This window comes from Acanthochromis polyacanthus, chromosome 6 (genome assembly GCF_021347895.1).
Source record: "Acanthochromis polyacanthus isolate Apoly-LR-REF ecotype Palm Island chromosome 6, KAUST_Apoly_ChrSc, whole genome shotgun sequence".
NCBI classification, from domain to species: domain Eukaryota; kingdom Metazoa; phylum Chordata; class Actinopteri; family Pomacentridae; genus Acanthochromis; species Acanthochromis polyacanthus.
In genome coordinates, this window is record NC_067118.1 from 24,323,433 (window position 1) to 24,339,872 (window position 16,440).

The 16,440-nt window shown below is 42.0% G+C and overlaps 1 protein-coding gene across 1 annotated transcript; it reads right to left on the minus strand.

The window, feature by feature from the left end:
• Window positions 1-410: 410 nt before the first annotated feature.
• sall4 (spalt-like transcription factor 4) lies at window positions 411-6,425 on the minus strand. Its single transcript, XM_022189801.2, has 4 exons — window positions 6,181-6,425; window positions 1,361-3,799; window positions 978-1,279; window positions 411-882 (listed from the first exon to the last, which is right to left on the minus strand). The coding sequence occupies exons 1-4, from the start codon at window positions 6,245-6,247 to the stop codon at window positions 448-450; spliced, it is 3,243 nt and encodes a 1,080-aa protein (XP_022045493.1). The 5' UTR covers window positions 6,248-6,425; the 3' UTR covers window positions 411-447.
• Between the last annotated feature and the right edge of the window lie 10,015 nt (window positions 6,426-16,440).

Below are 16,440 nucleotides of genomic sequence, written 5' to 3' on the forward strand. Positions count from 1 at the left end.
CAGGAGGGAAAGTAGTCATTACAGACACATATTGTTAACTACAATATTATTTCTGAACACTGAGACCATGTCCTGACTGGTCTCCTTAAAATTCGTGCCCTGAAAATGTTCCAATTTAAGTCAACATCCTTCAAAAGTATCAAGAAGACAGTCTGAATTAAAGCAGTTTCAAGTAAGTTATACATTCAAACTTGTGAATAGACAGCAAAATACGAAAAAAAAGGTCACAGGAAAAAATACCCGCATATATATTTATATAAAATTAAACTACAGTAGTTATATCAAGTTCAACTAAAAATAACACTTGAGGAGAGAGAGCTGCAACGATGTTAATGAAAAATTCAAACAAACAATCTATGTGGAATTCTACAAAGAGTTCTCCAAATATTGATTGTACCTCATTCAAAAAAAAAAAAAAAAAAAAAGGAGACATCTCACAAAAAAAAGCTAATTAACTGCAATTTTACCCTCCTCCATGAAATGTGGGAACTGGGATTTTGGCACACTGTCGGAGCTGTTCTTCTCAATTTCAGCCATGGTGCCAGGCAGCCCAGAGTGGGATCCATCCATCTTCATGAGGCCTCCGGTGGATCCGATCAGAGGGCCTCCGGCAGGGCTTCCTGGGAGTGGGATGCCACCTCCCTGGATGACAGAAATTTCATTGGTCTTCATCGTCAGGCCACCACTGAAGGCAGAAGCATACTGGTTCCACAGAGACGTGTCAAAGTTCATTGGTGGAGTGCCCAACTCTTTGGGCGCCTGCATGATCTCTGGCAACATCTTCGCCTCGGAGTTCATCGCCATCAGTGCCATGGGATTCTCCAGAGACAGACGCTGGCCACGCCGTGACGAGTTGTTCCACATGTGAGTGCCGATATGCACCTAAAAAACACGCACATGTTAAATTAGGATCCCATTAACACATTAAAGATTAACAGCTTCACTGAAAATGGTCTATTCAGACAACAACAACTCACCTTTAGATTTCCCTTGGTGGTGAAAGCCCTGCCGCAGATGTTACAGGCGAAAGGCTTCTCCCCTGTGTGAGTGCGCTCGTGGATCTGCAAGGCGCTGGCCGATGAGAAGTTTTTGCCACAGGTGTTACACACGTGCTGTTTGGTTGATCTGCGCTGTGCAGGTGAGATGGAGGGCATGGCTGTTCCCTGAGGCATATGGGAGCTGAACAAAGTGTGAGAGCCCAGAGGATTCTCTGGAGGAATCTTCATTTCCAGACTGGCCAGACTTGATGGTATCCTCATGAAAGACATGTTGCTGGGAGCTGTTGAGACACAGTGCAAAATTAGATCAACGCATTCAGTACGACAGTTTCTAACACACTTTTTGTCATTATTTTACTCACCATATTCTCCATTTGTATATGGCATGCCAGGTTCTTCCTTAATCGCTTTGGGGGTGAAGCTGCTGGAAGCTGTGAGGTCAAGAGCTCCACTTGACTCAGTTCCCTCTTGAGTGCCATCGGACTCTGGTTTGGACTCGTTTTGGCCAAATTCATCAACAGCAGACTCAGGAGTCTTGTTACTGATGTTGTTCACTGGGGAAGAGGAGTGAAACGACATGGCTGAGTCAGAAACTGCAGGACTACGGCCATTCTGATACTCCAGCTCTCTGGGAGCTGGTGGAGATTCTTTGGACGTTCCCTCGCTCTCTGAAGTGGTGCTACTCTGTCGTTTTAGTGCAAGAGCGGAGGTGAGATTCTTCAAAACATCTAGGCTGGAAAACACTGCAGGGGCTACATGCTTCTGTGGTTGTTCTTCATGGGCAGATGGGAATGAATCTGAGGCATCATTTGGCTTCTGAGGGTTCAGGTCTGGCTCGTGTTCATCCATGCTTGCTTCAAAACCCTTGGCATCCACAGGCTTCTCCTCTGGCATAGATGGTTCCATTGCTTCTGGTGCTGCTTCAAACTGGTTTTCTGGCATTGGGGTGTTGGGGATCTGTCCACCCATGTGCATGCGAATGTGCTGCTGAAGAACCACAGCATTGGTGAACTTCTTCTGGCAGATGGGACATGAGTGCTGCATTTTAAGAGGAGTGTTGGCCCTGTGCACACCATAATGAGCCTTGAGGTTGCCTTTTGTGGAGAATGCACGGCCACAGATTTTGCACTTGTAGGGCCGTTCACCCGTGTGTGTGCGGTAATGCATTTTGAGCGAGCTCTGGCAGCTGAGCACCCTGTGGCAGATTACACACTCATTGGGGTCGTTGGTCCTCTTTTCCAGGCCATCCACCATCTGCTGAAGTTTCGCTGTTCCAGAACTTTGTTCTCCAGGGAGGACATTACCGTTCATATTATGCAGCGCTCCAAGCAGATCTTTAGCATCTTTCTGGGTTGGATCCAGTCCCGTCTCTTGACCAAACACAGACGGGGAGCCGTCACTTGTTGATGGGGAGGGTCTCTGGGAAAATGGGTCATTCCCGAAGCCATCAAATGGTTTGAATCCTGGAATGGATGACGGGTTAAACCCAGCAGCTGGATGAACTAGCATAGGCTTAATGTCAGTCATATTTGACTCTTCCATGGGGATAGACATACCAAAGGGAATGCCACTGCTGGTGGGAATATTATCAAGGTGCTCCGGTACAGGATGAGGATTCATGCTGATGTTAGGATATTTATCTTTATGCCTTTGGAAATGCACTTTGAGGTTTCCCTTGGTTGTGAAGCGGTTTCCACAGATGTTACACTTGAAGGGCCTCTCTCCAGTGTGAGAACGCAGGTGAATCTGGAGTGCACTGTCGTTGCCAAAGGTCTTTCCGCAGTATCTACACTTGTGCTTGTATAATGGGTCTCCATTCTTCGATTCTGGCGGGAGGTTCAGCATCTTTGTCTTCACTTTTTTAGAGGACTCCAGCCCTGCTTGGATACCACTGAAGGTGCTTGGGAAACCCATGACGCCTGGCGTCTGAGGCAGCAGTGGCGGCAAACGGCGGGCCAGATCAGGAACGCCCTTCAAAATGTCTGATTTAGAATTCACTGAGGCCGATCCTGCACTCTGAGAGGTAGGGATGCCAGCAGGCAGAGGTAGTTTACCTTGCTTCATTGTTTCAATAGAAAGGCTCTGACTGCCGGTCCTCTTTCCAATGAGAGCTGCTGCAGCAGACAGCTGTTGAGAGAGATGTGCACCGAGGGCTTTCAGGGGGTCCATTGCTGCCACTACTGGTGCCTGGAGAACCTGTGGGGTCATCATCGCTACTTGGATTCTGATCTGTTCTGTGAGCTGGATTTGCTGTAGCTGCTGTTGCTGGAGGCAAACTAACTGTTCCAAGATGACTGGGATGGCCTGCAAGGCTTCCTGTGATGCACTCAAAGACGAATTTGAAGAACGTTGAGAAACAGCCGCATTAGTGTCAACAATGGGTTCAAGAGTGACATTTGAATCTTGCATTTTGGGTGAGGGGTGCAAAGCGAGCTCAGGACTAGCAGACACCTCTCCCTCATCCTGGTGTCCTGAGTCCTCTGCATTCATGCTGGACTCCTCTGCTCTGTCCAGCTGGTCTGCATTGGCCTGTGACAGGGAATGACTGCTGCACTGACTGTCATCATGGTCGCTGTTGGGGCCTTCAGGAGAACCTTGTGAATATTCCTGCGGCACGTCGTTGCCATCTTGATCTCTCATGATGACCACTTGCTGACTTTTAGTGCAATTTGTCTCATGCTCAAGGAATTCAGCTTCGTCAAAGAATTCAGCACAACATTTCTTGCAGATTCTGGTCTCGTCCATTCTGAGCCTCTTCATTTCGTTTCCAGTGTCCTCAGATTGATCATCTCGATTAATCCCTTAAACAAGAGAAAACAGCATTTAAATTAAACCTCTTCATACAGTTAATACAATAATTGACATTAATAAAAATAAACCAAAAAAAATGTTAAACTGATAAAGACTTGGAAACCTACAAGTTGTTGTTAATGCATCAAGGTAAAAGTAACTGACAGATAGCAGAGATAACAGCCCTGTAAAATATTCATTTTTTTTTCTTTTTTATAAATGTTTCTTCTGACATTTGTCTACTGGATCACTTAAATTTTCAACATGTTCCTGATATTTTGTGTACTCTCTGTACAGCCATGGCCATAAGTTTGGACACAAGTACCATGACGCTTGTGAATCTTAGAAAATACCACAAAATTGTCACTTACAATATAAATACCAGTCATAGCCATCAACCAAAATGAAATATATTTGACATGGCTGTAGGTCAATGCACTGGGCTTTGAATTTGCCTTTTGTCCACAGAGCCAGCAGAGGGCACCCATCTCCCTTTGACAGTACACAGAACAATGTCCGGAAAGACAAAGAGCCTTAGATTGGACATTAAATTACTGTTTCTGACATAAGAGACCAACTAAAAACTTTAAAATTAAAGAAAATGTGTGCCCAATACCAATGAGACTAAAATCCACTTGGTTCAACAGCAGACCACACTAACTTTAAGACTAATTTCAGGGTCCCAGCGGGAATTAAGGGCCATTCTTTCTCAACTGAGGAATAAAGACTACATTTACAATACAAACCCATTGGGGAGGGGCAAAGGTGCAAGTTTAATGCTGATTACCTTGAAACTTTTTTTCACAGCCCGTGAAAGCCTGATAAGTGTGCATTTTAATTTGTCTGCTAACCAAGGGGGCCATTTCACAACTGGGTGTATTGTTAAATGCTAATGCCTCTGAGGAAGGGGGGAGACCACCTGTTTGCATTTGCCCAAGGAAAACTACTGGACTTGTTAATTGCTCACCAGGAGGGCAATGAAGCAGTGTCACGAAAAAAAAAAAGCTGCATTAAATTCGGATCCATGAGGAAACGGTAAGACATGGCTCTGCCACACACGTTTACGCGCAGTCCAGCTGAGGCGCACTTACTTTAATAACTCAGACTGACAACAGCGCGCATATGATGTGACTCCAGAATGCTTAACACATGCAATCTTTGCTCACTATCCAATACAACTCCCCCATTTTGTCCATTATAGAGTAAATACGGGAGGAAGCACACTGCCACTTGACGGCGCATGACCTGTATGTGGTCACCTTTAGTGGGGTACATGACACGAGGTCAGACAACATTCAATGTATCCGCACCAGATTAGAAATATTTCCTGGCTTTACACGATGGATGCACGTTCAGGCTAGCAAGAATAAAGAAGAGAAGGAGCCAAAGTTTCCTCTTTATGAGGTGAGGTCTCCGGCATCGCTGCTGCTTGCATATGGCAACACCAAAACGCACCCCCACCCAGTCTCCACAGAAAGGCCACTGCTCCATCCCCCACCTCTCCACATATGTACGAAAGGAAACAGTCATGCATTAAACTGGGGGATTTATTGCCTTTAGGTCAGCTTACTCCAGAGTCACATTTCATACAGTTTTTTGGACACCTTTGTTTGAAACTTCTAATTCTAACGCGCACTTGCAAAAACACATTTACTGAAGAGAATAGCAACGACTAAACGCACCATTAGAAATAGTGATAAATGAATGATTAAAAGCGCAACACGCTCCGTAATGTTACATGGAACAATGGCCAATTGTTCTGTGGTCAAAAGACACACTAATTTTTTTACGAGACGAGTTTTCCATCAGGAAAAGGATCGTATTAAATAATGTGAGCTATGAATGAAATTAAACATGAAGTTACAGACATTCAGAGCAGCCGAGACAGTCATTCATCACCATTCAACTTCTTAAGTAACCAAATTCTACAATGATTTTTTAAAAAAGGCCAACAGGTAGCAACATACGCCTAAACGAATCCAAAAAAAAGTTCATAGGGATTCACGGTCCTCAAATCTGCCCACAAAGCAACAGCGAGATATCAGTTTAGATCGAAAGTGGCGGATTCCCCGTAAATTAAACGCATACAAAGTTACAGGAACAAGATAAGACACTCTAACTAAAAGTAGAAAATAAAAACTCAAAATGTTGCTTTTTTTTAAAAGCCACCATCGCGTAAACACCTGATTTCTCATTGTGTCGCTGCGGAGGACTACGGCTAAGTTAAATTCCTGGTCAATTCAGAGGGACAGCAACAGGTCGAAGTGTAGAAGTCGGTCCCCAAAGTTTGAGATAAAATGTCGAAAAAGTTGGGAGTTCAGCGTGGCGAGGCTGCGTGTTCAGTATGTAGAGGGACCGACAACAGTGGAGGATCTTGTGCGTAAAAACTTACCATGTTCTGCGGATCCGGGCTCGTCGGAGTTGATGTGCTGCGGTTTGGCTTGCTTGCGCCTCGACATGGTGCAACCATCAGGAGCAAAGAGTTACAGACAATTTTCCTCCCCCTTTTCAGCAAATTCTTCGGCTCGGGGAAAATTAGCCCCTCAAGTAGAAATGCGCATGTCAACGTAATTATTATTATCAATAATGCATTGCGATTTATCACGGGCCTCTGACAGCTGATTGGCTCCAGTCCAAGTGCTCACACATTATTCAAATGTGCTCCCTATTGATGAGCGCAGCGCAGTGCCAGGAGGGGGCGGGAGGAGCCCTGCGAGTGGCCGGACTGCAGGACGGAGGCTGGCTTAATAGCAGCCAACTTGTCGCTCCTATTCCTCCCTCATGAAACAAATATGTTGCCACCGACGGACACAAGCGAGACAAACATCAGCCAAATATGTTTCTCTTGACTTGTGGACCACCTACAAGCTACGGCAATTAAGAATTCAATCGTGGAATCATCGTTGTTATATTTCCGATTGCGCGTAAACGTGGCATGTAGTTCATCGACAGGTTGTGTGCGAGTGCTGCTGCTGCAAATGTCCCCACAAACACATGGGATCAAAGAGAGGGAAACAAAATGAATATATCACATGCACACATATGGCACCACCAGAAAACTCTTTATCTTTCAGTTATTCTCAATAGCAATGTTTGTCCTATTCCCTCCAAATACAAAAAGTTGGAGCAGTTTTGTCCCAAAAGTGTACAGTAAAGGAGGATAAATGCATTTTTTGAGATGTGCACAGGTATCAAACCACACAGGTGACATTTCAGTATTCACAGACAACAAGTAAATGTGAAATCTGGGATATTTTAATGGATAAGAAAAGAAATCATTCTTTTTTACAGCATTTTCAACAGTCGTGGTGGCTGGAAGCTTTAAATAATCCTACTTATCTTCAATGCACATGTTAATGCAAGTAACAAAAATTAGCCATTATGGTGATTTTTGCAAGAAAAAAGTGACATCCCTAACTGGCGTGAAACATTATCCATTCACAGTCATACAATATTGATGAAAGAGGCTGAATTTACTGCTCCTTACTGCCCCAAAATATACTGTTACATCACAATAAAATGATTTTAAAAAGAGGGTTAGAAATAAAATAAAAAAGAAAGAAAATCAAGTCTAGAAGATGCCAGAACAATTCCGTTGCAACTGCATCAGATCTGGGTTTCTGGCATAGCTGGTTTTCCAAAAACAGTCCAGAAAGTTCACTACACAAAGAAGAATTTACAACCTTTATCACTGCAGGGCACAGCGATCACCTGTTGCATGTTTGTAACGCACCACACAACAACAACGCCACAACAAGAACACACAGATTATTATCAGCTGCAAGCTAAAGATCCTGATGTGTTCAGTGTGAATTCAGGGTCTGTCATTGTGGTGTATGTTGCACAAATGAAATAGTCTGGAGGACCTACAGTGTGTCTTATTTGTTCCTCTCCTTATGTTGACAGGAACCTATTTTTGGAACATGACATGCCAAAGACACACCAAGCTGTTCGAATGCGGCTGCACAGACATTGAGGGGTCAGTTGAGATCACAGAAGTGTGGGAATAATTTATTATGGTGTCATTTTTTATGCAAAAAGTGTAGAAAAGAAAAGAACAAAATACATTATGGTGGAACACGAGTGATATTCTCTATAAAACTCCTTCTGATGTTCAGAAAATGAGAAAGAAACATTCAGAAATCAGAGTTGAATAAACGGTTCATGAAAGCAGAATAGAGACACTGAAAGTCCCCTAGAATAATGCAGAAAAAAAATCTGTTCAAGTTGAGCTTTCCTGATATTTAAGCCTCAAAATAAACTGAACTTTAAAAGACTGATTTTAAGATAGTGAGGGAATTAAAATGTAAAAAATATAATGAACATGTTAGAAAAATCAAAACAATGAAGGTTGGATTCTTGGTTTGGACCAAAACATAAAAAATAGGTTGATACATGTTAAATTATTTTGTCTAAAGTGAGATTTGTGTTGCTTTCTGTTTGTTTAAAGCCATTTAAAGCTGAATTTCATGCATTTTTTGTTGTTGAAAATTAGGTGCTTTGAAACTCCACCGTTGGCTCTGGTAACTTTGCTGTAATTTCGACTTTATCCTTTATTTTAAACAATCAGTCGGCCACATGGATGAAAGAGGGGTGATATATGAGCTGAGAATGAGCATTTCCATTTAAGAAGAAAAGGTATCATTTAAACGAGCTTTTAGACAAGAGTATGAATTGAGAGAAATTGCAGTATGAAAAGTTTACGTGATCTTGGCTTTTCTACCATTCTTTTGCAGGCTAAAATGCCTCAGCGTGTGTTATATAATGGCACAGCTGATAAGTGTGAGACAAAGACATGGCAATATATTCAGATAAACAAATGTCCTTTAAGGGACTGACTGAAGGTGAAAAAGAGGGGAGTGCTGTCTAGACAGTTTATTGCCCCAATAAGAAACTATACTTGAATACACTGTTTCTTCTACGTTCAATCTAAACAACTCAAACTGCGCACAGTTGTAAAACTGCAATTGTGGGAAGCAGAGTGATGTCTGCTATATAACCTGCTCCTTTTAAAAACGAAATAATAAGTATTGCAAGAAATTCAGAAACAATAATAAAATGAACTTCTCAGTTATGATTTTTTTTAAATGCACTCACTTTGGCATGCGGAATCTATAGACACAGAACCTCCACCTCCAGCAGTGTTCTTGTTTTTGTAAAAAGCAATATACAACACGGACATCTAGAAATAACACCAACAAAAAGCCAAGGATCTGTTTGCTGGCTCATTCCGTGCTGGAAAATGTTGGTTATGGCATTTCTGAAAAAGGATACACAAATGGCAAAATGGAGGTGAGCACAGAAACCAAACATAACGCTGTGTCCTTGACCAGGTCATGTATGTGACAAGAGTAGCAGAAAGAACTCATAAGTGGCCAACAGCACAGTTGGAAACAGCCTTGGAAGTGTAATTATAGAGCCGTGACTTTCTAGCCTAGCCGTGTTAGACCCAGCTCTGAAGACACAAGGGTCTAGGAACTCTCGACAGGGAGGGAGGCGGGCTAAAAGGTTGTCTTTCAAATCACGCAGCAATTAGGTAGGTATACAACCAATCAGCGCAACGAATAGGCTGACATAGTTCCTAGAGCGCCGGAAATCAGAGGATGTGGTAGTTCGGTGAAGCCTTATTTATACAGTCAATGGGTGAAGCTCAAGTATATTACAGACATGTTAACAGAAAGATTATTCAGAGTCGGTGCTAATGGAGCTCAACGACTGTTGTCGTTTTTGTTGTCGACCCTGGCAGAGAATTAAATTCGCTGCCGTGGGTTGTCTAGCACGGCTAGGCTAGTGGTTTCCGGTTGTTTCTGTCAGAATCGTCGCGCCTCTGTCGTCACTTAGTTACGCCCGCCTTCTGACTCTACACTTCACGGTGATTCGTCTTCCAGTTTTAGGAGAATCCAACCTCGAGGCTTACCGAGGGTAACTAGACCCACCCTGGCAGAGAATTAAATTCGTTGCCGTGGGTTGTCGAGCGCGGCTAGGCTAATGACTTTCTATTTTCTGGCATAATTTTAATTCCTTCTGGAATTTCGACAACAGGCTGCCGTGAAGTTTGTTAGATGTTTCACTTACCGAGATTCATACTGATCTCACAGTGGACAAACAATATCAGTTCAACGTTTTCATTACGTGGAAGGAGAAAAATCCATCTCCAGCGCCAGTCTTGTTTTGTAAAAAGCAATACAGCACACAGACATATGGATCCTTCGCTGTTTTCCTGCCTTTTGTTAAATTTATTTTTATTTGCCGGCCGCTGAGATCCTTTGTCATCATATTCTGTTGGTCAATGCCAGTTATGTGATTTTTTTTAAGAAAAGAAAAATAACTCTTTAAGTGGCAGTAAGCTCAAAAAGCAAGCATATTACTGCGTCCCTGACTGGGTCATGTATCTGACTATGACGAGTGCATCGTTGACAGACGTCCTCATAAATGGCAATCTGTCTGGAGTCTATGCAGCAGAGTGCTGTGAGATGGAGAGATGAGAAACTTCTCAGATGTGTCACTTGGAGAACCTTACGATGACCTTGCAGTGGACAAACAATAACAGCCCAGCACTTGCTGAGGAGCTGTGAATAGAACATGTGTTTTTTAGGACTCAGTAAAAGATGAAAGGCGCAGGCTGACTTGGGAAGGATGAGCTATTTCACGTTGGCGTGACAGTCAGTGCCATTGTCAAAACAAGACAAATTTTTGTGAAAGGTGTCTGCTTCACTCACCCTTTTTTGTCACTCTGAGTTAAAACGATTTGAATAGAGGCTTCCTAAATCCTGATAGAAACCAAAACAACTTAAAGCCCCTTCTATACTCCATTTTGATTTTTTTACTGTGCTATTTCTAGCCTATTACATGTTTTTTTTAAACTTTTATCTGAGGAAAAAACAACTTATTTGTTGTTTAGCTGCTTACATTCCACCACAGTTTTAGAGAAGGGGTTAAAAACGCCTAATTTGACATTAAAGAAAAGCATCAGAAACAGAAAATCACTACCTCTGGCTGTACCTGTACACGCAAAAGACACTATAGAGTTGGAAACATAATTCCAGTAATAACTGCTTCAGATTTTAATGAACTGACAGCTCTACGGTGTTTTTAGTTTGTTGCGTTTTGCTAGTTTCATGTAGCAGTGTGACCGAAAATGAGAAATTATGACCGCAGGGTGCATCAAGACAAAACATACTCTAATGGTTTCTGTGGATGCGAGGCCCGGCTAACAACCCAACTTTGTGTTTTGCTGTTTGCCATCTGGTCATCTTATCCAGTATTTGACACAGCAAACTGTGTCTGAAATTCATTTCAATGGATGCGGTTCTCCTCTGCAGAGATTCTACCCTCTCCTGGCTAAAGCACATTTGTCTCTGTTTCTAAAATTTTAAGATGTACGCAGGCGAAAGACAGAAAATTGAGGATGTTCACATCCCAGCAGAGTCATACGCATTATTTTGTGACATTGCAGCAAGGTTTTGTGCAATTTATGATATGGAAATATGAAACCTCACAATGGAGTGAACACATAACCTTCTTCAGTGTATACTTGAATGTGTTTCTGCATTCAGCCTTTAGAGTAAAGGTGACCGGATGAAAATATGTTTCTGTGTCTGTTCTGGTTGTTTTCACACTTTGGTTGGATCACTTTGGAGCTTCACCTTCCCTCCAGTCTTAAATAAAATGCTGTTTTCTGTCAGAATCTCTTTAACTTGCTTTGGTTCTTAAAGCTCAACTCAAGTTTCTATCAGTGTGAAAGTAGAAAGCAGATTTTTACTGTCTGCTGTGGTCAAATGAAGGAGAATTTATGTAAGGATAATGAGCATGTTGCATTTGTTTAAATGCATTGCCTAGATAGTAGGTTAGAAAAAATTAAATGTAAATAATAAACAAGGAGCCATAATGTGTCCACAGAGAAAAGTGAATGTTTGTGACTTTTTGTTATTCAAAGCATTGTATTTTACACTTCACCAGACATTTCTGGAGGGTCTACTGCCCCGAATCACATACATGACAAACGTTAGCTGGCAAATAATTAACTAACCACTGCAGAAACAAAAGGAAAAGCAGCTCTTTCTAATGTAAGCCTGAAAAACCCAGCCAGGCCGTTCATGTTTCACCATTTCAGCTGTGTTCTCTCCAGCAGCAGGACACCCTAAACAGTCCTTTAATGGTTGACCAGTGTATTTCCGAGATCCTGTTTTATTATTTTATCCTCTGTTGGCTTTCTTCAGGTGCCCCTTAAAACATTTCCTCCCTTGTAGTCATAAATAACGTCATTAAAACTTACACAAAGGACAAAAGGAAAAGTTTTTTTTTTCCTTCATGCAATGCTTGATTCCCATGGAAAGGGTATAATGCTGAGGACAGGCAAACACAAATGAAAACAGTTCGGGTGACCTTTTTTGTAACTCGGGCTATCTCGGTCCTGCGTTTTTTTCCGTTCGTATTCGTCATATCGCAGCATAAGCTTTGCTTGTATACAATCAATGCACCTTTTTCTATGAGCGCTCTTAAGACTATACCGTAATTTTCCCTGCATGACTTGGTTTTCAATCACCTAAACATGGCATTATCTGGAAAATACAAGTATAGTGGCTCACTGCAATTACTATAGTGTCAGACTGTTTTCATTATTGATCAGCAAACACCCTTTCCAACGTCCTCCTTTTCATGAACGTGTATTTAGTTCTTTTGTTTGGTAGCATCAGCCTAGAATAGAGACTGAGGGCATTGAGGTGAAAGGTATTGGATGTTTGTCTGCTGTGCCAATATTGTTTTTCCCTGCTGCATGTTTCTCTTTTGAAAAGCAACACACATGTGCGGGCTACCATGTATACCAGCTGACCACACTGATGCAATTATGAACACATCATCTATACAGTGGAAATGTTGTCATAAATGTTCTTTTTTTTTCAAGTCGCCCTCCATTTAAAAATGTGTTTTGCTCATTGTTCCCTCACTTGGAGGTTTGGCCTGCATTGTGTAGAATGGTGTAGGTGTAGAGTTTCAATAAAAGCCCGTCATGCTGAAGGTTTCTCTGCCATTGCATTGACTGTGAGCTTGCAGTGTTATGCTGAAAACTAAAATCTCCTGCATGGAGAATCGGCTTTTAAATGAAGTAAAGACACCTCTGAAAATCCATTAGATTCAGAAGCAGCTGAGCTTTGAAATTAAATAAATAGATTTTACCACTTTCATGTTTTTAATAAAGAAAAGAGAGCAGTGTTCTTGAACGCAAGAAAATCAGGCCGAGCACATAATCAAATTTAACAGCTCCATTAGCATGCTAAGAGTTCGACCGGAAATGGTTGTGACACCTGGGTGAAACAGGAAACATAAAGGACTTTGTCTTTAAACTAGATCTGTGTCTTTAGAGATAGCAAGATGAGTGCTTATTTGTCTCACACCGCTGACTGAGAGGATGGGGGTTGGGACTGGAGGAAATTATGTGCCACAGCATTCCACAAACAACTTCTGCTCTCGTCATGAATTCTTCAGATTTAGTCGTGAGTCATCATTCTTGAGGGAAAAAAACCTTGTTTGTCGTATGTTTTTTTCTCTCTTGTAAGCGGGGGCATGAAGAGGAAAGTCTTTATTCATGTATTTCTACTTTGGTTCTTGGTTTATACTGATGGTGAGCGTCTGATATCCTCTGTGTGTGTGTGTGTGTGTGTGTGTGTGTGTGTGTGTGATCTGTGTGGATGTCTGTGGCAGGCGGGTGAGGGGAGAGATCAGTGGCCCACACATGGCTGTAATTTAATGGAGAATTGCCCAGTGGTTCCTGTGCAGAGGTAAACACAACCAATAGTCAGGCTTTTGTTATTGCCCGACTATGACAACTGCCTCCATCAATAAACAATAGAGTGTTGGGGGGGGGAAACAAGGACTCACTGTATGAAGAGAACCCCACTGTGTCCACTTCTCACTCTCACTTCTAATCAGCTTCTCAATGAAGAAGCGTATGACGAGTTTGTGCAGTAACGAGTGCTGAAGTCCCACATTAGAAAAGACTTTTAGAGGTCTTTTTAGATGTTTTCGAGAAAGAAAACCCCCCAAGTCCGCTGTATGTCGCTGCTATTAATTGCAACATCTCTATATGATGATGTAAAGGGATTGTAGTTTGGGGGATGTGGGGGTCAAACGTGAAGAATTTGAGACACAATAAACAAAGAGATAGGGAGAGCTTGGCAGTCACCATCAAGCTGTGAGTCAACAGGGGGGCCAATCCCTCAAATCTGAGATGCAATCTGGGTCAGGGCCATAAACATTTACAGGGTGGGAAGTGCTGAGCAGAGGGGCTGCAGGATATCAGTCCTCTCTCACTTCTAATTAGCTTATGAGAATGCAACGCTTACACAACAGCAAGCGACGGTTTCGGTTGTTTCCATGTATTCATTTCAGCCTGAGGAGTGAACAATCAGTTTAGGGCAACAGGATAAAGTCAAAAAAGCATTCAAATGAAACAAAGAATCAGAATATTTCTCTTATAATGCGCACTTGGGAGATGAGATTCTGAAAAGGGGCATGTAAAATGTGAAATTGACAGATTTCCTCCTCGATTACAGCTTCTAACAACTTCAGCAGCATCTGAGGGATGACAAAAGTCAACTTTGTCAAAAGGATAAATTGATTGTGTTATGTTTTAATGGTTTATGGTGCGCTGGAACACATGTTAGGCTCATTCATTGTCCCGCTGATGGATTAAGTTTTGTGAGGAGAGCGACCAGATGGCAAAGTGACCAGAGTAAAGTATGGCGCTGATGAAACATTGATGATTGTAACACACCCATGTTAACATGATCTCATGCTGACACACACACACACACACACACACACACGCTCAGTTTCTACACTTGCAATGAAGCAGAAACCCTCCCTGGAATATCTAATCGATCATATTCAGGTCACATTTACTTACGCTCACACAAAAGTTGCCTGTGAACAAAGAGCGGAACACGTTCATGAGATAAATACACTGTCAGACGTGACAGTAGATCTTGCAGAACAGACTAATGATTTAATGATTCAAGTAATTTGAATGCAATTTTAAAATGCTTAATTTAGCATCAGCGAGAAGCTCCCAGAGGTGCCTTTGGGTGTCAAAAAGGGGGGCAACTTCCCTGAATACAAAAGAAACACGCAGCATAAAGCACTTGACAGTGAATGTGGTCGTTCTTGTGGGGCTCCGAGACTATAAGACACCTGGTGGGTTTTCAGGCTCTTCAATGCAGGTTTACAGCAGCCATTGACAAAGACAGCCGTGGACCTCAGAGGTATTGACTGCCTTCTGTGACCGCTCAAAGAAACTCTTAATCCCCTCGGCTTCTGCCTACTGTATTCAACGCTCACAGGCATTTAAAATCACATCTCCTGTAAGATGAGTAACTATCGCTGTGTTCTTAATAGTTTGCGTGGAGCTGAATCTGGTACTAAAGCCTCACAGTGAGCATTCATATATCACAGAAACATCATTAAACTGACACGTCCTGCTTGCGCTTGTCAAGACAGTTCAAAGCATCAGAGCTCATGCGACCATGAGCGCTGCGCAGGGACGTGGATAAGAGTGTATTACGGTTGTTATGGCAACCACAGAAATGGCTTCTGTGCTGAACAATAGTCAGATGGGCCTTTGGGGAGGCCCAGTGGCAACCCCCTCCACACCCACATCTGCTGCCCTCACATTCAGACTTATGGGATGTTCTGCCGATTATTTTCTGTGCTGCTTCCCCCTTTCAAAACTGACAGGCTGAGAGAATGAGAGTGAAATTAGGAATTCTGCCAACATCTGCCTTGGAGCTGCGACGTGGTGAGCGGAGTTTAGATAGGAAGTGGGGAGAAAAGAACAAGAAAAGAGACAAGTCGATGGGGTTGAAAAGTGTGTGACAAAAGTTCTGACGCGCTCCGAGGTAAAAACACCCAGCTGAAAAGGGCTGTTAATAATAACTGTGCATAGCAACCAGAGAGGTATGTGGGGCACGAGGTCGAATATGTGTGATAGTCAGACTGAATGTGTTTATATGTGAAGGGCTTTATGGGTAAAATTTGCACATGTGTCTATTCAGTTGTCAATAAATACAGAGTGAAGCTTTTAGGCAAGTTTTTTTTCTTTAGCCCTTGTGTTGTCCTGCTGGTCAAAACTGACCCATTTTCAAGTTTGAAAATGTGGGAAAAAATATATATATTTTCACAGATTTTTTGGAAATCTTTGAACATTTTTTGGGGAAAAAAAAGAAATGTTAAAAATGTTTCTTAAGAACATTCACAAAAAATCAACCAAAATGCAGCGAATTTTTTTTGTGAATGTTCTTAAGAAAACATTAGAAGTTTTACTGATATATATGTAATCACTTAAGATATTTTTAGGATTTTTTGGGAAGATTTTTACTCATTTTTTTACTCATAATTTTCTGGACAAATTTGGGGGAATTTTTCTGAAATAAAACCTTTAAGGGAAACTTTTACGGAATTACTGGAATTTTCTTCCTGAAGGTTTTGCAAATTTTCAGAAATTTGGGGATTTTTTTTGCAGAATTTTTGGATTTTTTTTTTCAGAAAAAGAAACAATGTTTTTTTTGGGTGTCCATAAATGAAGACAACAGGAGGGTTAAAAAAAAAAAGTACTGAAATAAATTCAGTGAGCACAAAGCACACTGTGATCTCACTC

Bases quoted from the DNA above. Each gene is read 5' to 3' on its own strand.
- sall4 (XM_022189801.2), bottom strand. From the start codon at position 6,247: ATGTCGAGGCGCAAGCAAGCCAAACCGCAGCACATCAACTCCGACGAG. The intron at 3,800-6,180 runs GTAAGTTTTTAC...CTCTTGTTTAAG, and splicing joins GCCCGGATCCGCAGAACATG to GGATTAATCGAGATGATCAA. The intron at 883-977 runs GTGAGTTGTTGT...CGTGTTTTTTAG, and splicing joins CCACCAAGGGAAATCTAAAG to GTGCATATCGGCACTCACAT.